General features: G+C 37.4%; 1 protein-coding gene across 1 annotated transcript; it reads left to right on the top strand.

Annotated features, from left to right (window-relative positions):
* Window positions 1-22353, top strand: LOC139737442 (formimidoyltransferase-cyclodeaminase-like). The gene is made up of 11 exons (XM_071648117.1): window positions 1-60; window positions 7648-7715; window positions 9747-9841; window positions 12025-12208; window positions 12889-13017; window positions 14015-14103; window positions 16202-16396; window positions 16759-16896; window positions 18892-19023; window positions 20100-20161; window positions 22083-22353. Exons 3-11 carry the CDS (start codon window positions 9770-9772, stop codon window positions 22099-22101), a joined length of 1020 nt encoding a protein of 339 aa, XP_071504218.1. The 5' UTR covers window positions 1-60; window positions 7648-7715; window positions 9747-9769; the 3' UTR covers window positions 22102-22353.
* The last annotated feature ends 342 nt before the right edge of the window (window positions 22354-22695 follow it).

Genomic DNA, 22695 nt, shown 5'->3' with positions numbered 1-22695 from the left:
GCAGCAGCATCACTTTCACTTGTGATGCTAAAGAGTGTCGTTTCTCCTCCATTCTTTCAGGTAAGTCGTTTAAAGTTTCTAACTCTTTGATCTCATGTACAATTCAAATTGTGCAACTTGTAATAATCATGAGTTGGTATGTTGATGATTGGTGATTGTGGACTGAATAGATGTTTATCATTGATTAACTATTACGGAAAATTGAGTCACATGAAATTGACATAAATGCGCATTGGAATACAGTAAATATGTTATTAGGGAAAAATCTCATAACGATAAATGAAATTTCTATGTTGATGATGAGCTGATAAATGATCCACTCAAATTCGCAGAAAAATTTAACACGTATTTTGTTGAGATGGGTCCTCGTCTTGCCTCGACCATATACCTAGATTCGGGAAATGCTCATTTTACTCAATACCTACCGTCATCTCTCGAAAATTCTTTATTTCTTAAAAGGATCATACAGTTTTGGTTGAGACCTAATTTCAGGTTTCTAACATTTTTGGTGAGATAATGAGAAACCTGTTATGAAATATGAAAGAGCATGTAACTCTATGAGGAATTCAACGTTTATTTGATGAAAATTGGTTTTGAAATGGCTGAGATATCCAAAAAGAGCGATTCTAATAAAGTGTGGGACCCACACTTTATCACGATCGCTTTGTTTTACTTTGTTTTTTTTTGTTGATGTTTTTGTCATTCCAAACCCGATTTTCATCAAATAAATTTTGAATTCCTCTTAAAATGGTATGCTATGTACTGTATCATAATTGTTTTCTTGGTATCTCGCAAAAAGTTAAAAGCCCAATTCTCATCTCCACCAATACTGTACTATCCCTTTAACCCCTACAAATCGTTATGAAATTATCAAAACAGTCAAGGAACTTAAGACTAGCCATTCCAAAGGTTATGATGGGGTTAGTGTTAACCTTGTTAAGCAGATAATAAACCACATAGCCTACCCATTATCCATATTTTTAATCTATCGCTTTTTTTTCTGGTCAATTCCCAAACTCATTCAAAATAGGCAAGGGGATACCAATTTAAAAGAAAGATGACTCATCTCAAATGAAGAATTATCGTCCACTTTCTTTGCTTCCTGCCCTATCAAAAGTTCTAGAAAAGATTGTACATAAAAGACTTTATGGGTTTCTGAATGATAAATGCATTATTAGTTTCTAATCAATTTGGTTTTAGAAAAAGACATTCTACTGATTATGCAATTATTCAATTACATGATCAAATTATTGAATCGTTTATGAAAAAAAGAACCATGCTATCGGGATTTTCATGGATCTAAGTAAGGCGTTTGATATCATAGATCATAATAATGTTATTGTACAAAATGCAGAAATACGGTATCTGCGGCCAAGCTCTAAACTGGTTCAAAGAATCTGACTATTAACTACACAACAGAAGACAATATGTGTTTTATCAATCGACTGAATCCAATAAACAAAACGTCCTCTGTGGTGTCCCACAAGGATCGATATTAGGACCTTTGCTGTTTTGATATATATATAAATGATTTAGTGCATTCATCTTCGTTGTTTATCTTTTTTTTTTGTTAGCACGTTATTTTGTTCTCATAAAAACCTTCACACACTGACTACAGTTGTCAATTCAGAGTTATGAAAGTTTTCAACGTGGTTTAAGTGCAACAAATTATCACTGAATATTGAAAAAACGAATAATGTTTTCTTTAGAAATAGCCATACACCAATGGATGAAATTATGTTACACATTGATGGTAAGCAATTGGATCAAAAGTCTTGTGTAAAATTTTTGGGGTAACTATCGATTCACACCTAACGTGGTCCGATCACTGAATTCATTCAACAATATAAAAAAAAATATCGGAATCCTCTGGAAAGTAAGAGAATATCTTACCAAACATACCCTGCAAATTCTTTATAATGTACTCATACCCCATATCACCTATTGTAATATTGTGTGGGGAAATTGCGGTGTTAACAAAATAAAGTCGATATTGTTATTACAAAAAAGTGCTGTGAGACTTATTACTGGTTCGCACTACTTAGCACACTCTGACACTATGCTTGTTTATTTAAAGACTCTCAGAATTTCTGATATACGTACTGTACATACATGGCAAACAGCAATTTTTATGCATAAATATAATAAAATATAAATTCAGCTCTCTGAATTGTTTAAAGATATAAATAAATAAATATATATATATATATATATATATATTTCAAATTATAGTATTCATTCATCTTACCCGTCACGCAACAGATTATCATTTGGATAATCCTAAACTCATTACAGCTCAAAATTCCATAAGACATCATGGTCCAGATGTTTGGAACTAATTGAATGATGACTTTAAGCGCAGTTCTTCTTTACAACGTTTTGAATCATCCTATAAAAAAAAACGTTCTTCTCACAATGTACCACTCGAATTAGAAATTACGTTTTTGTTAGCTCCCAACTCCTGAACACTGTATCTCATCGCTTCTCTTCTCTTCTCCTCTCTTCTCTCTATACTCTTCCTCTTCTGGTCCCTTATTCTCGTTTTTTTTTTCGTCTTTATACATTCCATCTTGTATTGTCCTTTTTGGTCCATTGACATTTAAAATACTTTATTGTGTACAGATTTACGTTATTTGTTCTACGTGTGTGTGTTCCGTTCCTTCAGTTATAAAAAAAATGTTACAACAAGGCATATATGTTCAGAGGCCGTTGTCCAAGTCAAGGGATTTACTTATTGATATCGGTCTCCCCCACCTGTTTCTTAAAAATCTGTAATGAAATTCATGTATTATTTCACGTGATTGTATACTTGTAATGTGAAATCTTGTTCATATTTTCATGACTTGTGAATGAAATGTTTCATATTATTATACTTATTTTCTGTCATGTACAAGTGGAGTAATAAAACTCACTGAAACTGAAACTGGAACTAAGATGGTGAAAATAGTTGGTGAAAGTGTAGTAATTGCAATGGACGTAGAAAACCAATGAGATGACATGGAATGGAAATGCTGACACTGCTTTCTTAGTTAGGATATTTTAGCAGCAGCTATATGGAAAAAAGGTAGAGAGATTGACACCTTTGTAGTTGAGATTTAGTGTTGATCATATGATTATCTTGACAAATAGCCGCTGTGAGAACGTATCCTCGCAGCAATAATAATGAATACAATGTATAAAGAAATAGAACTAGTGTAAATGCAACTCTCGAGTGTCTACGAGTGTTGAAGTTGAGCACCAATAGCAGTGGCGTACCGTGGGTCAAGACATGGGGGGGGGCACCTCGTTGAAAAGTAATTTTGAGGGTGTGTATGCTTGTGCGTGCGTGCGTGTGTATGCGTGTGTGCGCGTGTGTGCGTGCGCTGTCAGTCTGCAAACTTACTGGAGACTACAATACATATCGGAATGTGATATATTCCACAGCGCAGTCATTGAGCAACATTGCCACGAATAGGACTCCTTCTTATAGGGCTCACACCTGTAAATAAAATGGAATGTCCCAGACCCCTTCACAATTTCGTACCAAAGATACCAAAATAAATGAAGAAAAAAATTGATTAAAAATCATTAAAGCAGTTTGGCATAAAAACTGAATAGCTGCAGATATTGAGTATGAATTCCTCTACAAACTGCACTTTGGTTTGAAGATGAAAGCTTTTCTCATGGAATTTGAAGGGACTATATTTCATTGGGTACGTGTACGGAAAAAAAAAGGTGATTTTTTGAGTGACAAGAACTCGTAGTCTGGCTTTACGGACCCATGGACAGAGTTTGAGCCGAAGAACCTGCCTTGCAAATTTGATGGATGACAGGGTATAGCTCACTTATTCAGGTTAGTGAAGATGAAACACCTCATTTCTTCCAGGTATTTTACAGAATTTTTTGAAATTTGAATTTTAACACACGTCTTTATGGGGAATTGTTTACCCGTGTGAGCCCTTTACTGTACGTATAGTCAGGGGCGGATCCAGGAATTCCGTGAAGGGGGGCGCAAAGCGAGCGAGCGGAGCGAGCGGGGAGGGGGGTGGGGGAGGGGGTGTCCCCCCTCCCAGGGTAGGGAGATTTTTTTAATATTTATGTTGGTCATCGTGCGATATTATGCATACTTTTGGTAGATTTTTGAATGATTTTGTAACTCTGAATAATTCTGGAAAATGGAATGGAAATATTGTTTTATTCGAGGAATGTGAAATATGAATGCAATAGAATTATATAAACACAGTTTCTGCGCTCATCAAATAAATGATTGATTGATTGATTGATTGATTGATGATGGTGACGATGATGATTTAAATGTAGCTACATAATCCAAATATTGTATTAATTATAAATTATTAATTATGATCATGTTCTTCACTACGAAATTAAGATTATATGCACGAGCGAGCGTATAGCGAGCGCTCTAGAATACACATAATGTAAGAGAAAATTATCCTTCTGATAACCCAGGACGTGTAACATAGCTCCAATCTCTTATTGCAGGCTATAACTGCTGGCACTGCTGATAATTTATTGCGTATACCTTATAACAATACCCTCTAAAGTCTCATTCCATATATCCTGTATTATTCAGAATCATCATTTACTTCACGTATTTGTGTGTGCGAGCGAGCGAAAGCGAGCCAGCGCCTGAAGAAACATGCTCTTTTCATGTGTCTTGAATACATATGTTATCATTCTTACCCAATAAATATCTTCCCGAAAAATATAAGTTCCAGGTGCAAAAACTCCTATCTTTCTTGTCGGTGCAATGTTTGTTACATGTTAACAGAATTTAATTAATTTTGTCTCCTGGATCCCAGTTGATTCCAACTGGTACCAGTTGATTACCAGTTGGACGAATACCAGTTGATACCAGTTGAACGGATACCAGTTGATACCAGTTGATTCTAGTCACACATTCCAATTTCCATATTGAAACCAGTTGCCTTAACTGGAATCAACTGGTTGCCAACTGGTTTTTCGACCTGGGCCAGGTCAAGTCTTATTGTTGGCAATGCAAGGCATTTTAATATAGACTAGTATAATTATTAATATGTAAAGCAACACTGCAAAATCAATGATAGCTTTGATATAACGAAGCGTAAGGTATATTCTACATCACATTGCGAAACATTGCAGCGACTCTCTCTACCGTTCGGATGTTCTGAGTACACTGCACACATCCTGCTTAATATATTCAGAATGCCAACCAGGAATCACGCTGAATCATAATCTTTTGTCGGCGCCGGGCTTTTTGAACAATGTTTCACACTATATAAGTCCTTAATCATATTATGGTTAAAAAAATCTTAGAAAAATATCTAATTTCTTGTTCACCCTTTCAAGTCGATTTCAAAAGCAGTTTAATAACCCTTGAATTACCATTTTCGTAAGTTTGTTTGTTTTTTTGTTTGTTTTTTAACCAGCGGATGGTGGGGGAGGGGGGGCATGTGCCCCCCCCCCCCCCGTAGTTACGCCACTGACCAATAGTTATTCAGTGTGTATGTGAACTGTACATTGTATGTCACCATGAAGTAGAACTATATCTTGTTGAATTAGGGACTGCTGGCTTGTAATACGCTCAGATTAAATGTTAAACTGTATTGTAAATGAGATGTGTAGTTCAATTTGCCTATTAAAATGTACACAAAGTCACAAACTTGCTGAGGTGTGTACACAGTCAGAATTAGTGGACATAAGAGACAAAATGTGAACACGCATCCCACAGTGTGAAGTTGTGAGTTGTTGGCTGGAGCGATGTGAAATGATTAGGTTAGGGTTAAGGGTGTGGAAGTCCCCTGTTCAGACACAAACCAGTTTACACCAAAACACAATAAAGAACGACGTATTGATAGCAATAAAAGCTTTCTGAGAGCACATACCTCCACCAAGCAGCTCATTTCCACCACTGATCTTGATCTTTCGTAGGGTGCGTTCGAGCGCTCTCCTAAAGCGAACTGAACCGTACCGAACCCGGGCCAGCGATCAGCGAGGAGCGCTATATTACCTAACTGCCTAAAGTGTACCGTACCGAACTGAACCAAAAGAGTACCACTTCCCGTTGTGCTCCTAATATTCATCGTGTAGCTATACCGTTATGGTATATAATATAAATTCCGTATAACGTACACAATAAAACATATAACGCATACTTAATTATAACACCTTGAGGGTCTTTCCCCTGCTCGCTCCAAATGAAGATAAAGGACATAAAAGATTGTTGCGGGGATCGCCTTCAATTTTTTTTGACCAATTTTACGACTCCGTGAGAAACCCTTTCACGTTCACGTGATCATCTCAACAAACTTTGTGCATTGTGAAGAAAAGTAGGAATTCTTGTTATTTAAAAACAACTGTTGAAGTAAAATAAAGACAAGCTTATAATGCAAGGAGGACTTTGGAATAAATAGCGAGGGAAATAGAATTATTTAGTGAGAGATGCCTGTACAATTTAGATTTTGGTATACATTTGTATATGCAAATTTAAGTACAAGCCAAAATAACGAGAATAACAACAAGAAAGTGCAAATTGAATTGAAATTTACACAAACTGGAATGATAGATAAAAAAGATCATACCATTCTTTGAAATAGCCAAAGAGTGAATTTAAGTTAAGAAGTCAACCAATTTCAATAATATTGTATAAGTTAAAGTGAAGAAAATTGTGCTGCGCTTTTATTCTGAAGTAAAGAGGGGAAGCTTTTTCTTGTTTTATTTCTCCATGCTAACATCTGCACATGAAGATAGATAATGATAAACATTATAAGATATGTAGAGAGACTTCACTATATCAAATAAAGTTATAACATTTAGCGCTGAACGGATGTGATGAACGCAAAAGTGGATCATTTTTGTATGCACCTCCCCCCCCCCCATACTATACTGACCAATTACTGTTACGTTTGTCCCCATTAATAGAACATGTCATGTTAAAAAGATGACATCAGCTAAAACTTAAAATCATTATTGAAATGCTGGCCGTTCCTCATCCCTTACGATGTATATGTTGCTTTGGTGTCGAAGTAGACTTGCCGCAATGTATAGCTTTTATTGTTGTTATGTCATAGGCCAGTTTGGAGTTAGCTCATGGGCACATTGAAAATGACCATGATAGTGACCAACAATGACCCTTCTTTTTTCTCAGTCGGTTTATCCTAGTAGTACTTCAGTAACTTCACCCGTTGTCAAACCGATATGATTTTTAAGTTTTACGTAACAATTTATGGGATTCATCAATCCTCTTCAAACAAAGAATGAACTTGCGTAGACCAGATGATTAAATGATCCGTCAATTAACACTTGGGAAAGCATCCATTTCATTATTTTACATCGAATTTTAACAATCTCTTTCTATTTATATTGCCAAATACTACTTTTGCTGTCAGGTGGCTGTGCTGGCAAGCAGCATTTACAAGGATGTCATGAATAATCATTACGTCACAGATGCTTAAATGTCCCACTTAACATGCCTGTTCGTAAGAATAACATTTTCTTCCTGCTCATGCGCAAAGTGCAACTGCGAATTGACTTATATTTTGCAGTTCAATGTGTATGAATATTCAAAAGTGTAGTATTCCCCATCCAGGGACCTGACGACTTACATCCATATCATAATTTCTGTATTTAAGCAACACGTTCAACTCCGTTCTCACATTTCCCGCACAGCTGGTTGCCCTTCCTTGACATATTGAAGAGTTTTGCTTTCGATACGATCGCCTGACGTTGATGTATCGGTGAGTTAGCATATCATAATTATTTTGTTGTAACAAAGTAAGGAAGCGACACGGCATTCGCTTGTAATAATTGCACCAGGATCAAGCAGCTTTCTTCACATTAGATGTGGGTTGTTGGTTGTTTTTTTTCCATTTACCTCCATGCTAGTGCATCGTGATGGAGAAGGGACAATAATTCAAACGGTGAAGCGCAAGATCCAGGTTTATTACGTGAGTTAATTTTATAGTCATAAAACAATATCAATGCCCTTCTGACAATGTCTGACTGTTAACTGTCGATGTGCAGATGCACAAGTCATTACAAAAGTGACCGAAATAATAATTTGCAAGGATCCTTTGATTCGAAGGTTCCAGAGAACGTGGCCACTTGCTAAAATTTCTTCAATCATTTCATCATAGTGACTAAAGTTGATCCTAAAATGGGCTCTTGGCTTGATTAATATGGATTAAAATGCATTCGCTCATAGAGCTAATACTACGGTGTGCTCGCAGTGTTCACTGCCTTGTTTTGGGTATTGATAATGCCAGGCGATTAGACATTTTACTGAAATTTACATTATTGTTTTTACATGATATATTGTACTTTTTAATGCACAGAACTAGAGGCATAACTATCATCAACATGGTCTTTTTTATATGTAAACAAGCAATATAGGCTAGCTCTGTGTTTGTCTGCAAGGACAGATTCTTTCTCTGAAATGATGATTTATTCAAGAATTATTATTATTATTATCTATCATGTATTCATATCTTTTCCATGAAAGAGAAGATTATTCTTTGTTGACGCAAGTAGAAACAGAAAAGTCACCGATTATGGACTATATTTTGAGCAAAGGGAAGAGTGCAGTCGTTAGAGTGTCGGTCATGCAGATCACATTTACATCCAACGTAGATCTCTATCGATATTACACTCAGAGAAAAAGTCGTAGTACCTTCACGTGTGGCAGAATTATTGCATATAGCACCTTGAAGGGATGGTATAGTATTGGTTGAGGTGAGGATTCATGCAGCCTTTAGCTTTTTGCGAGATACTTGGAAACCAGTTTATGAAATAGAGCATACAATTCTAAGAATTCAGAGTTCATTTGATGAAAATTGGTTTTGAAATGGCTTAGATATATAAAAACAAGTAAAGCAAGGCGATCCTTATGAAAGGTGAGTCTCACTTTTTATTAAGAATCGCCTTGTTTTGAAAATCTCAACAATTTCAAAACAAATTTTCATCGAATAAACTTTAAATTCCTCTCAAAATTATATTTTTTCATATTTCGTAAGAAGATTCTCATTACCTAAAAAAAAAAAAAAATCATCATCAAAAAACGTTTGAGATATGTAGCCCTATCTTAACTGAAACTGTACCATCCCTTTAACGGGCGCAACTATGCACCCGTCAGACCATCAGTGGGCACCTTGATTGCACCTTTCTCGTCTGTAAGGTTCAAAATTACACACGTAAAAATGCTACAATCGTGTCACGAATATTAAAAGGGGCAAAGTTGAACCTATTTTTCTCATAGAGTCTATAATGTGTTGACGGAATTAATTACTGTTTTGTTTACGTTTTTCACTGCTTTGGTTAACATTCTCATGCTCACAATAATTAGTACCCATTTTCCCCGAAATGTGTTTCCCTGAGATGTTACAAAGGCTCCCCTGGGAACAGGGAAAGAACAAAGTTTTTCTGGGCAACGTTGAGGAATGGCAAGAAAACAATGTCTTTTGCAAAAACGACTTTAAGAAAAAAAAAATCCTGAGAGAGAGAGAGAGAGAGAGGGGTGCGAGAGGGAGAGATTGAAAGAGAAGTAATCATGTGATGAGTGGACATGATTTATTACTCTTGGCTGACATTCGAATGTTTATATCTTCCTTGCCCTTCGAACATATCGAATGTTCATTGTGATGCCTCTGTCGTGTTACATCCTCTGCTAATACTAAACTATAACGCCTATATTTTTTTTTCCAAATCAAGAAAAATTTTTTTTTTCAGTCACTATTCTTGTCGCAAATGACGGTCGGTTTAATCTTCTTCAGATCTGCATAGTGACACCAAGAACATGGCAACATCCGGGATGTCTGGGAAGATTTTCGTAGTAGTGGCCACCTTCTTGGAAGGTACCAAGCAAGAGGTAAATATTTGCACCCCCCCCCCCTCCCATATGGCCTTCCGATGTTTCATTTTATAAAGACAAGCTGCCAGGAAAACAACATTAGTCTATTCCACAAACTACTGTGAAATGTAAAACACAAGGCTGCAGCAGGTTTGTGCCCACCTCCAGTTTCACTCTTTTTCTTTTTACCAAAGGTAAGTCCTCTTCTTTTAATTCCTCTGCGTTTTCTTTTTTTTTCTTTTTTTTTTTGACATGCTATACCATATTACGGCCTAAACTACCCAAACACATCACACTGCTTAAATGGTCCCTGCAATCAAAATGTATTTTGACCTTACTTATATGCTTGTTGGTCTGTACATAACCAAATCACTAAATACTTCATGAAACTGGGCATGATAAATTTTAGACATTTTTCCTCATTTTCTGCATTTGTTAAACCCACCTTTAAAAAAAAATCCTCCAGATTATCTTTATTACTATTCCAGTTGTGATATCATCTTCACACTTGACCTGAGCTACAGTAGACACAAGAATGTGCAAAATATGATGTCTTATCTACACCATTTTCCAATATCTGTTCCTCTCAGTCTTGTACTTCTTTTGAGACTTGTCCAACCTGTAAAACTCACTGATATGTAGAATACAAGTGCAGGGTGTCTTCTTTATGCTTTTTGCCACACCAGTTCTAACTTGATTTGAAGTGACCACATGATGTAAGCCTTAGTCAATCCAGCTGGACTCTCGCAAGGCGTTTACTTCATCTGTTTTACATATAAATATTTTGTTTTATGTACTCTCTAAAAAAAATCGAGTGAAAATTTTCACTCTAAAAAGAGTGAATACAAAAAAGAGTGAATTTCGAGTGAAATTGGAGTGAATTTTGAGTGAAAATGCTCATTTTCACTAATTTTGGAGTGACGTCAGGGATCACTCGAAGATTTTGGAGTGATCCCTGACGTCACTCCAAAATGAGTGAAAATGAGCATTTTCACTCAAAATTCACTCCAATCTCACTCGAAATTCACTCTTTTTTGTATTCACTCTTTTTAGAGTGAAAATTTTCACTCGATTTCTTTTAGAGAGTAGAAATGAATGAAAGAGAATGAAACCATGCGTATCGGTTACGATCGAAGGTGGGAAGTAGGAAATGAATAGAAGTCACTTGCTATAATAGTAACTCATAGTTGATCTTTCAAAAATGCATATTGTCATTCAGTGCTAAAACCATGACAGGGCATTGTTAAAAAGCCAGATGTTCAAAACTTTTGCTAGAAGGAACAGCTATACTTCAGACAGGGGAAAATAAAACTATATATACCCATACGTCTACAGAATGATATACAGCTGTTGCTCTAAACATCTTCGGTATTTCGATAACTATCTGAGTCGTTGTGGAAGATTCAACAGATGGCGCTAATTGTAAACATGTCTTACGAGAGGACCCTGCGGGCTGAAACACTTTGAATTACAAACTGTACCATTCAAATCTTTGTAAAGACGAAATCATTGCAGTGATGTAAATAATCAACATGAATCGTCAATAACGATATTTCACGTTTATATTTTTGTTATCGATTTTACTCGTCTCTCATGAAACATAACTGGGTCCTAAAAACTCATTTAACGAACAAATACAAAATGTACGCAAAGAGCCAGAGAATATACGGAATGCTGCAGTTTGAACGTGCACATAAAAATATGACAAAACACAACAGATCCAGAAAAATTCTTTTATATTCTTTCAGTTGTTCATTCTTTATATATTATGCACGCGAGTACAGAGAATGAAGTCTTGATATTCATACAGCATTGCGAGCTGACGTGTTATCACTATGTAAAGTAAATGACATGTTAATGCGTTGATGCGCTCGCCACCCTGTCACACAGTCATGAATGTTCGTGGCGGAGAGAATTCCATCGTCATGTCAAAAAAAAAATGGAAAAAGAAAGAAAAAAACAAACATGGCTCTCTTTCGTCTTTGCATCTAATTTGAATAGCCTAAACTAACCCTGTTTTTATATTTGCGGAATGTAATGATGCATTTAGCTTTAATTTCAGTTGTTGGGATTGCTAGCAACAATCGACTGGTATTTTACGGAGTGGAGTTTAAATTTAGGTCAACCTGAATGCTTAAGTTGGAGGTTCCTTATCTAAAGACCCCCGTTTATCTGTTTTGTAATCATTATCTATTTTTCAGATCATCGATGCCATTGCCGAGGTTGGTGGCAGCATACAAGGATGTAAACTTTTATACGTGGGAGCGGACAAAGTGCCAGACAACACGATCTACACTCTGGCTGGCAGGGAACAGCCGATTTCTGAAGCTCTCATGGCGATGTCAAAGCGCGCTGCGGAGTCTATCGACGTTAGCCAGAGAACAGGTGAATACGTTCTGTTCTTCTTTAAGGATCTTATCCAACTTTTTTTTTTTCTCTCGCAGTGTGTTTCTGCCCGTCTGGCTGTCTGTCTGTTGCTACGTTTACATTGATGAGTCTGCGTGGATGTGTGGTCATCTTGTTTTTTAAAGACTCATCTTTTTGATGATTGTTAATAATATGAGAATAGAGAAATATTTGAGAGATTTTGTTTACATGAGGGATTATGTACACGTATAGAGACTATCTTATGGTATTATGCGTTCTAAAAACTGATTATTATTATTGTTAGTTTTTCTGTACATATTTGTGTGTTGCTGCTCGATCCTAGTAACAGTGTTTGCGGCTGTACCTTAAGAGCCTCTAGCTCTAGCTTTAGATGTGACACAGTGGGTGACCCACTCATATATATATATATATATATATATATATATATATTTTTTTATTTATGTATGTGTGTGTGTCCGTTTTATATCATCTTTATCAGTACCTTGTATAATGAATGTAAAGATGGTAAGACAAAGACAGAGAAGAAGGATGAAAAATAAAGAGAGGGCGAGAGAGGGGGGAGTTAAAATGCAATGACCCCTGAAGTCACTCGTAGATTTTTCAATTCTTTATCAATTAATTATTCAATTGATGAATTAATCAATCAATTTACCAATGCATTTATTTCATCTTTTTAGATAAAAAGATTGGGCTTGGGGTACTCGACCTTTGCGCCATTTCTCCATACGGAGACTCGACCATGGACGACTGTGTCAAATTGTCCCAGACTTTGGGTGAAAAGCTTGCAAAGGAGTTTGACATTCCAGGTGATGATCTTGTCTTCTCTTTCATTGTCTTTTGAATCTGATAATAGATGAAAGTGTCAGAGATGAAAAAAAAGTAACCCAGCTGCATCATTGCCCACTGCAATCTTACAGAGAAGTTAACCTGCATGCGTGAACATTCTAAATTACTTTCTTGGTGGTCTGCTGAGCTCCCGAAAAGGTGATGCGCATGACGTGTCGCCGAACAATCATGTCAAAGTACATGTATACGTGTTTCTTGGTATATTTAGTAAAATCTAATATACATAGTTCCTTTTAGCTCCTATACCAATTCTTTCTCCAGTTAAGCACTCATTGTTCCCTTCCTTCTCTCTCCTTCCACTGATTTGACTTCTCTCACTCTCTTTATACTTTTTGGTCTCATGTGTCTAACACGAACATTTCTGTCAGTGGTTGTAAACAGTAACCTCAGCTGTTGATGCTGTGTATTTTTTTTAATTAATTTTTTTTTACATCCGTCACGGCACCTCATACCTTGCATTTACATAGCGTATGTCATTCATGAAATGTAAGATTCAACTTACGTGTGTAAATGATAGGAGGAAAATATGTTCCTATGATCATGAATTTTTTGAAAGTCGTGATATGAGTCACGTTCAGACGGTGGTGCTTACTTTCGAGGTAAGCTTACTCAGAGGATAATTAAAGCTCGTAATTCTATGGGGCGCAAAGTGTCGCATGATCTCTTTCGTCACGAAATGACAATTTCGTAACGAAATTGTTTGTGTGTGTTTTTTTTCGTTGATACGTGATAACGTCAATTTCAGCACGATATGGCAATTATGTCAACGAAATAACAATTTCGTCACGGAATTCTAATTTCATGACGAAAGAGACCATGTGACACTAGTCTTGACGCCCCATACTTAACTACGAGCTTATCCTCGAAGTTAGCTTATCCTCACCGTCTGACCATAACTAATGAGTCTTCTGATTCACAGTCTGTCGCATTTTTCTGCACTGTTCTGTTCTGCATAAGTCCATCTGCTCTGGGAGTCTGCCACTCGAGAAGACCTGCGTAGTTTGCCACTCATAAAGTTTCGCAGAGTTGCCGGATTCAGTGAAAGAGTAAGTTTTATTGACATAATGTGTGCATTATACGTACTTATTCACGCAACAAACACACATGCTCACGCATTCTCACATGAATACACGCACATAATATACACAGGTGCAAATGCACATGTTTAGACACATGAACAGGAGCATATTACACGCTTTCACACGCAAGAAAGGAGGGCGTTGTGCAGGGAAATAGAGTGAGAGAAAAGAAGGCAAAAACAAACTCTCTCCCTTTTTTTTAAAAAAAGGAGAATGAAACTCACAGCATGACTGTTATTCACTTGAATGTACTTGACTGTTGTTCACTACATGACTGTTATTCACTTGAACTGCTTTTAATGACTTTGTGTATATCCCTCGGAACTGCACTTGTATAATATACGATGTGTGGTGGTTTTTTTTTTCAAAAGGTAGAAAATTCGATAAAATTAAAATGCATGGAGTGGGTAAATTTGGATATCTGTCGGCAACCGTTTCACTTCAATTCATCTCAATTCAATTCAATCCAATCCAATCCAATTCAATTCCATACCGTTCAAATCAATTCAATTAGATTTACCTGTTCACGAAACTAACAGATACTTTTTTTTTTTAACATGTGCGTGCCATAAAATCTCAACATGGATGCACGATACAAAACATAAAACTGCTGGTAATCAAAAGGTTCACAAATATTCCTAAAATACATAATAATAGTTATTAATAAATTAGAACAAAATCAGTCAGCATAATTATAATGCCATTGCAGTATGGTACATTTCTAAGAATTAAAATTAGTTCATAAATATATATAAAGTATTCCTTAAAATGATGACAAATAACATAATAAGTACATTTGTATAAAGGTATACACAAAGATTATTAGTAAGACACTATATTTTCAGTCAATTATATTGCACAAATTCCCCTGACTCCTTCCTTAAAATGATAATAAATAAGATAATAAGTACATTTGTATAAAGTTATACACAAAGATTATTAGTAAGACACTATATTTTCAGTCAATTATATTGCACAAATTCCCCTGACTCCTTCCTTAAAATAATAATAAATAAGATAATAAGTACATTTGTATAAAGTTACACACAAAGATTATTAGTAAGACACTATATTTTCAGTCGGTTATATTGCACAAAATTCCCCTGACTCCTCCCCATGGTCACTTATTCCATATACTCTTATAACGCAGTCAATCATATATTTCATTATAAATATATAAATACAAAATACCGTTATAAATCAGTCAATCCTTATACTGTTTGACAACCTCTGTAACAATAATCTCTTCAGTTCAATTACCATCGCTATACGCTATCATGACGTGTTTGTCTCAAATTATATTTTGTAACCCTTGAAAATATAAGCCTAATATTTCCTTACATTTGGTGAAACCAATTGATGAAATACAATTACTTTATACAAGAGAAAAAACACGCTTAATCCTCTGATCTTGTATTATTATTATGTCCATTCCTACACGCGACTGATTCTAATGCGACCATTCTAATAATTTTTTTTTTTTAAAGACGTCGCCGCAGTTTGCTGGTTGTTTGACGTTTCTGCGAAGCAGTCGTTGTTTAACAATTCTTTTACGTTTAGCTCTACCTATTTCACATTAAGTACATAAAAGAGGATTTTAAAATGCAAATAAACCTCATTATGAAAAAAAAAATGCATTTTTAATGGATTGAGAATCAAAATAAAAAAGAACATATTTTGTTAATCTTCGAAACGAACGAAATTTGGCCTACAAGCTGTGCACAGCACGAGGATTGTACCTAATAAAGTCTTGTTTCGCTTATTCCCTTTACGCGCTTCCTTACGTATCATCAAACAGGGCCTAATATCAATTCTCGTAACGGTACTATAAAATGATGTTTTGATCTGCAGTATAAGCCTATATATTCTGATGTATATACGAAGAATATCACAGGTTACAACGAAAATGTAGTAAGTAACTTCGATTACTGAGTGTCACATCAGTTCTAGATAAGTACGCAACACGAGCAGTTGCAGCTGTTTGAATTTTCCTCAGTATTCAGCACTTTAATTGCTTAAATGAAGAAAATCCATCATTCAAGCAAGTACTTATTCTTAATAACAGATCCAGCATGATGCTCCTTGGAACGCCCCAGACTTCGGAACAGCCACTTTCAACCAGAAATGGTGCGCCACTCTGATGGAGCACAAAAATTCACACCTGTCTACAACGTCAACTTGGAAAACGACTGATCTGAAGGTTGTCCAGGAAGTCTGCTACCTTGTGCGTACGTCTGGACGACCCAAACAAAACGAACAAGTGAGCATTTACTGTGCAAGATGGTCGAACGAGTACAAAATTGCGAATCCTAGAAAATGAAACAAAAGTACATGTAATTGATTTGGAACTGGAACTGAAATCTTGCTTATACATAATTTCAAAGACCCCGGAAAAAACAAACAAACAAACGAAAAACTGACATGGGAATCGAGGGGAGACGTTCCTCGTCTCCGGGGATCGTCAGCCTTTGATTTTGAGGTGAGGCAATCAGTGAAGCATATTACGCATTTTTTTTTCTTTATTTTTACTTTTTTATTTTTTATTTACTGTTATTTATCTTCTTCTTTTTTTGACTGAGTGAATGAGGGTATGGCATTCTTCATTATCCATTGGCTGTCTAGCATGGAGATCTTCCGGCTGTAAAGGCGATAGCATGGATTTCCCAGATCGCTCCAGTTGGACAGGTAGCCATGTTTCTGCTCAACACTGACGTGACTGGTTTGCACCGGGCATACGAAGCTTGCCGAAGACGGAGCCAGGTATTTAAAAGTTACGATCATCTCCACCCTCTCAGAGATTGCCCCCCCCCCCCCCCCCACCGAAAAAAAGAAAGTGTCAATGACCTAGTGTACAGATATGTTACAGATGGTTACCACCTAGTTACACATTGGCAAAATTTTGCTTGTGGCCTATTCCGCACACAAGTTATCGCCAAATCGCCGCAATAAAGGACATTGTTCACAGCAATAAAAGCAGCCATGGAACTTCACGCATCTGTAAATAGGGCAGGGGGTTTAACCCCCCCCCCCCCCACACACACACACACACACTTTGCTGCCAAGTAAAAATAATGTGATATGAATAGAAAAGCGCCCTCACTTGTTAAGACCCACACATTATGATCCTAGCACTCTGTCTTGCAGGCTTAATCCAACGTTGCAAAGGAGCTTTAGATTTTAGACGCGCGGACGTTCAAAGGGAAAAAAAAACATGGTTTGAGCGTGCGCAGAAGCGCACGTCAACTTGACGTGCGCAGACCGCAGACACGCTCAGACCATGTTTTTTTTTCCCTTTGAACATCCGCGCGTCTAAAATCTAAAGCTCCCTATTTTCGCGACGGGGACGTTCAGAGGAAAACACACACACACACACACACACCCAAAAAAAAAAAAAAACATGTCCTGAGCATGCGCAGAAGCGCGCGTCAAGTCGATCTATTTTTAGCTCGCGTCGTCTGAGTTTTTCACTACGCGTTCTGGGCTATTTCTACGTCCGCACAATTTGCGACAAAGGCCACCGCACACTACACGATCAGACTGGTCTTAAAGTCTTAAGCCAAGCTGGGTCGTACGACCGGACACCGCACACTATACGACCCGACTGTAAAGCGCGCGCAGTGTGCACTGCGTGCGCTTCCATTTCACTGCATTGTGAATGGCTGAAAGCCTACGACCAGTCGTATAAATTCAACATGTCAAATCTCTACGACTGGCGCTAAAGCCCGCCGCACACTACACGATTTTGCCCCGATTCACCGGTCTTAAGACCTTAAGACTAGAAGTGTGACGTCACAGTCTAGCCATTTTCTAGTCGTACGACTGGGTCTTAGCGCCAGTCGTAGAGATTTGACATGTTGAATTCCTACGACCAGTCGTGAGCTTTCAGCCATTCACAATGCAGTAAAATGCAAGCGCACGCAGTGCGCACTGCGCGCGCTTTACAGTCGGGTCGTATAGTGTGCGGTGTGCGGTCGTACGACTGGTCTTAAGACCCAGCTTGGCTTAAGACTTTAAGACCAGTCGGATCGTGTAGTGTGCAGTGGCCTTAAGACCCAGTCGTACGACTAGAAAATGGCAAGACTGTGACGTCACACTTCTAGTCTTAAGGTCTTAAGACCGGTGAATCGGGGCAAAATCGTGTAGTGTGCGGCGGGCTTAAGACTTTAAGACCAGTCGGATCGTGTAGTGTGCGGTGGCCTGTAGAGAGAGCTACTCGGAGCTACTTCATACACCGAGCATATGGGGGCGCCATTTTATTTTGTGTACGTTGCGTCCCAGCGTACTAGTAATCTAAAGCTACTTTTCAGCACGACGCAGGGGAGAGGAGAACGTCAAGCTCAAGCGTCGTCTCAAGCGTCCGCACGGCAAAATCTAAAGCTCCCTATTATTGCTCTCTGGCAACGTTGGATTAGCCTGCAAGACAGAGACAAAACAAAAAAGTTTTCACTTTTTTATGCCACTTCTATTCCCAAGCGGCTGACATGCAAAAAAAAAAAAAAAGTCTTCATAATTATGATATATGAAGAGTTTTTTGTTTTGTTTTTGTTTTTTGTTTTGTATTTGCTTGTCAGTCCATTTGGAGTAAGAATTGTCACATCCCCCCTCCCTGTCACTCTTCCGTTTGTTCGATCTATAATGTTTCTTCATCTCATAGTCCGATTGAATTGAAGATAATTTCCCTTCAATGGTTCTGCAGCCATTTTTGCCGTCATTTCGTTTTTCTTTCTTTTGTTTTCGCTTTCATCTTTCGCGCAGGAACTAAAAACTGACGTCGTCAGCTCGGAAGTGGTCGGTATGATACCCCTGAAGGTGATGCTGGCAGCAGCTTCCTCCTGTATGAGCAGGGAGGAGTGCGACGAGGCATCAGAGGAAAAGAAGATTAAGACTGTAAGCATTAATATACGCTCGAAGGCTTTCGTTTGTGTCTGTGTGTAAGTCGTCGTCACACGCATACACATACATTAACACACTCTCACTTTTTTTTTTTTTGATTGACTCGTTCTGCCCACCAAATCCATCAAAATGCATTTTTGGTGGCCCGACGGTGAACTCTGGTGGCCCCCAGAATTATAAAAATGCAATACTTCAACGTTAAACGTGTACAACAATCCATGATTACGTTAAAATTTGGAGGTATGACAAAATGGGTCAAATACCACATTATACTTTGAATAAGAAGTAAAAAAGAAGGGGAAAAACAGAACATGGTATGATATACTGAAACATCAACATGATTTTACAACTTGATATCCTACTTATAATGCGAATATTGGCAGGTTATGTGAAGGGGCTTCAAATGCCATGAAGGCGATACTAGTGAAGTTAACTAAGTCTAACTTTGATGGAGGCATAAACATGATTTTCCATGACACCACATGACATGAAACCCAGCTATAGTATATTATTACGGTGTGGTAATTGCTACCATTATCATTATTATTAACAATACTGTCGTTATTTACTGCTACTACATGTATTTCTGTCATCATTATCGTTATTATATGCGGCAATATAACACGGACAGCCCCTATAATCCCTATACCATTCCATTCTCTAAGTCAACGCAACTCTTGTGAATCAGGAACACATCTTCGCCACTATACTTAAGGCAAATATAATTATGTATAGCCGAAAAATAAACATCATAAGAGATCACATGAGATCATAAGAAAAATATGATAAGTCGTAACTATGATATTGAATTACTACATGGCACTTCATTTTGGGAGTTACGAACCCTATACTACCATTTCAAATTGACGTATCCTTTTTCATTTTCAGAATAAGGATTTTTTTCCCATTTTTTCCAAATTAACGAGCCCTTTTCCATTTTCGGAAGTTGTATAACAAACCGAGAGAATGTCATGCAAATTAATCACGCATGGAAAATGTAAACAAGACATTATAATGATATCTATTTCATGACAAAATATAATGTTCCCACTCGTTGATCCGAAATTCAGGTAATCGAGCGTCTGGGACTCGACAAGTTGCGACCCTTCGATCCCGAGACACGAATCCTGGAGTAAGTAGATACATTTTTACAGCTTCAATCATCAATGGTAGTTTATCTAGTTATTTGAATCTATAATGTGCTCGCGCGAATGCATTAATATTCGTATAATGACCGCTTGCAATGTATTACCTTAGTGCAGCATAACATCGTTATCTGAATTAATTTCTGGATGTGCTTGGCGAATCTAGGAGAGGGCGCACAGCTAGGGCCCCCTCCCCCTTAAATGTTGTTTTCTTATATCTTAAGTAAAGAAATAAAAAGGAATAAAATGAAAGGGGGCGCCCCTTTAATTTTTCCGTTCTTTTTTAAAAGATGTTGTCTGCTGATGAAACTCGGAAGTGCCACCAGAAATGCTTTGCGCCCCCCCCCCCCCGCTTCCTTTACAGAATTCCTGGATCCGCTCATGTGAATGAAGACAGCCTTTGTATTCTGCGTTACATCAATCATGTAAACTAAGAAACATTTAATGTATCTTAGATGGTTAGAGTTTTGACTCCTTTCTGGTAACAGGAATATTTAATAAAGGTGAATTACATAGCGCATTGTATATTCATCTTAGATAATCATCATGAACAGATGAATTTATATTTTTACATTTAATTCAGTCATTCGTGTTTTTATGCCTCCGCCACGAAGTGGTGCCGGAGGCATTATGTTTTCGGGTTGTCCGTCCGTCCGTCCTTCCGTCCTTCCGTCCGTCCGTCCGTCCTTCCGTCCGTCCGTAATGAATTTTGTGGACAGGGTAACTATCAAAACCTTTTTGAGGTATCTTAATGAAACTTGGCATGTATGTGTATTAGGGGGTGAAGTTGTGCCTATCAACTTTTGGGTGCACATGCTGAAGGTCAAAGGTCAAAAGGTCAAGGTCAAATACATACATGCTGAAGGTCAAAGGTCAAAAGGTCAAGGTCAAATACATAGAATTTCACTATTTCCACCATATCTATGCAATGCCTGAAGATATTTTCTTGAAACTTAGTGTATATATGTATTACCCAATTAAAATTCTCTGGGGAAAGTTTGAGTCATGAGGTCAAAGGTCAAAGGTCAAAAGGTCAAGTAAATATATCAAAACTTCACCTTTTTTCTCTGTACCTTGGAAATTGTTCAAGGTATCTTCATGGAACATAGTATGGTATACATGTACTGACTGGCAGTAATTATTTAGAGTTATGGGTTCATGGGGTCAAAGGTCAGGGGTCAAAGGTCAAGGGCAACACTTCAAACTTTTACTATTTCCCTCATGTTTATGCAATGCCAGCAGGATTTTTTTTTTTTACACTTGGTGTATACATGTATAACCTCATAGAAATTCTCTGGAAAGTCTTTTTTTTTCTTTTGTTTTTGCCTCAAAGATCAAAAGGTCAAAGATCAAGTGAAAGTGCTGAACTAAGTTTTTCCTCCATATTTCGGAAGTGGCTCAAGTTATCTTGAAACTTACTACATATGTATGCATGTTCTGCTTGACAGTGATTATCTTATCAATTTCAGGGTCAAAGGCCAGATGAAAATGGTAACAATTTACTATTCAATACAGAAATTGCACTTTTTCTCCATACCTTGAAAATTACTCAATGCATGAATGTATGAATGGGTCAAAGTCAAGTTAAAGTCCTTAAATCCCAAATACATGCTCTCCTATTCATCCAATTAAACCAGGACAAGGCAGGTGAACATTCAACACATTTGTGACAAACTTGTCATTTTAATATTTTGCCAATTATGTGAAAATGTAATCACACATTGTCCACATGTACTATTTAGACCTATTAGGAGAATCATGCATTATGGCGGAGGCATACCAGTCGCCACAGCGACATTTCTAGTTATCTATGCGTTTAGGCCTACTCATTAATCTGAATCATGCTCTAAATTGAAATACATTCCATTTTAAAACATTCAGTATGCGGTATCATGTTTTCCATTCCAGGTATGCGATCAAGGATTAACCTGTTCGCGGAAATGCCGGAAACGATTTCCCGTGATTTGGACGATCGAAGACAGAGCAGGTTCTAGAATTTAAGAATTAATTGTTGATCCTGTATGATGATTCTGCATGGTATGATGACTTGAAATGGTGCGATCACCCGAGTGAGAGGTAGTTCTACCAGGTCATACAAACTGAAAAGAAAACATTCAATGATATCCCCTCTTTTGCATCTGCGTCTTCACAGTGAACTAAGTTAGTGGATAATAAGAACCGAAGGGGGGGGGGGGGATGTGGGAGGAGGAATCCCGAATGAGCTTTACGTATACTAGTATTTAGAACTGAAATTCAACGATCTGGTGCACACTCTTCAACTGCTCTTTGGCATGTTTGGTGGAATACATTTGGAAATTGTCTATCAAAAAGTAAAAAAATGGATTACTTAAGGATAATCCATGTGAATGGCTAGAGTGTGTTATCTATACCCTCTTTTGCGTGGACTTGTGTCTTTACCGTGTATCTAGTCTGTGGAGATGAACAAAAGGGACAAGGTGTGGGAGATGTTGGGGGATATCACGAGAGAGTTTTTATGCATCTTAAAGAACCGAAATGCAAC

Source organism: Diadema antillarum, unplaced genomic scaffold (assembly GCF_040938485.1).
Source record: "Diadema antillarum isolate AM-2024a unplaced genomic scaffold, OU_Dant_1.0 seq00000693_RagTag, whole genome shotgun sequence".
NCBI lineage: Eukaryota > Metazoa > Echinodermata > Echinoidea > Diadematoida > Diadematidae > Diadema > Diadema antillarum.
Note: the sequence above shows the minus strand (reverse complement) of the source record. Positions and strands in the feature narration are given on the sequence as shown.

Excerpts from the sequence above, each read along its gene's own strand:
- LOC139737442 (XM_071648117.1), top strand. The coding sequence starts at position 9,770 with ATGGCAACATCCGGGATGTCTGGGAAGATTTTCGTAGTAGTGGCCACC. Across the intron at positions 16,397-16,758 it reads GACCCAAACAAAACGAACAA|CATGGAGATCTTCCGGCTGT; the intron begins GTGAGCATTTAC and ends TTGGCTGTCTAG. Across the intron at positions 19,024-20,099 it reads AGGAAAAGAAGATTAAGACT|GTAATCGAGCGTCTGGGACT; the intron begins GTAAGCATTAAT and ends TCCGAAATTCAG.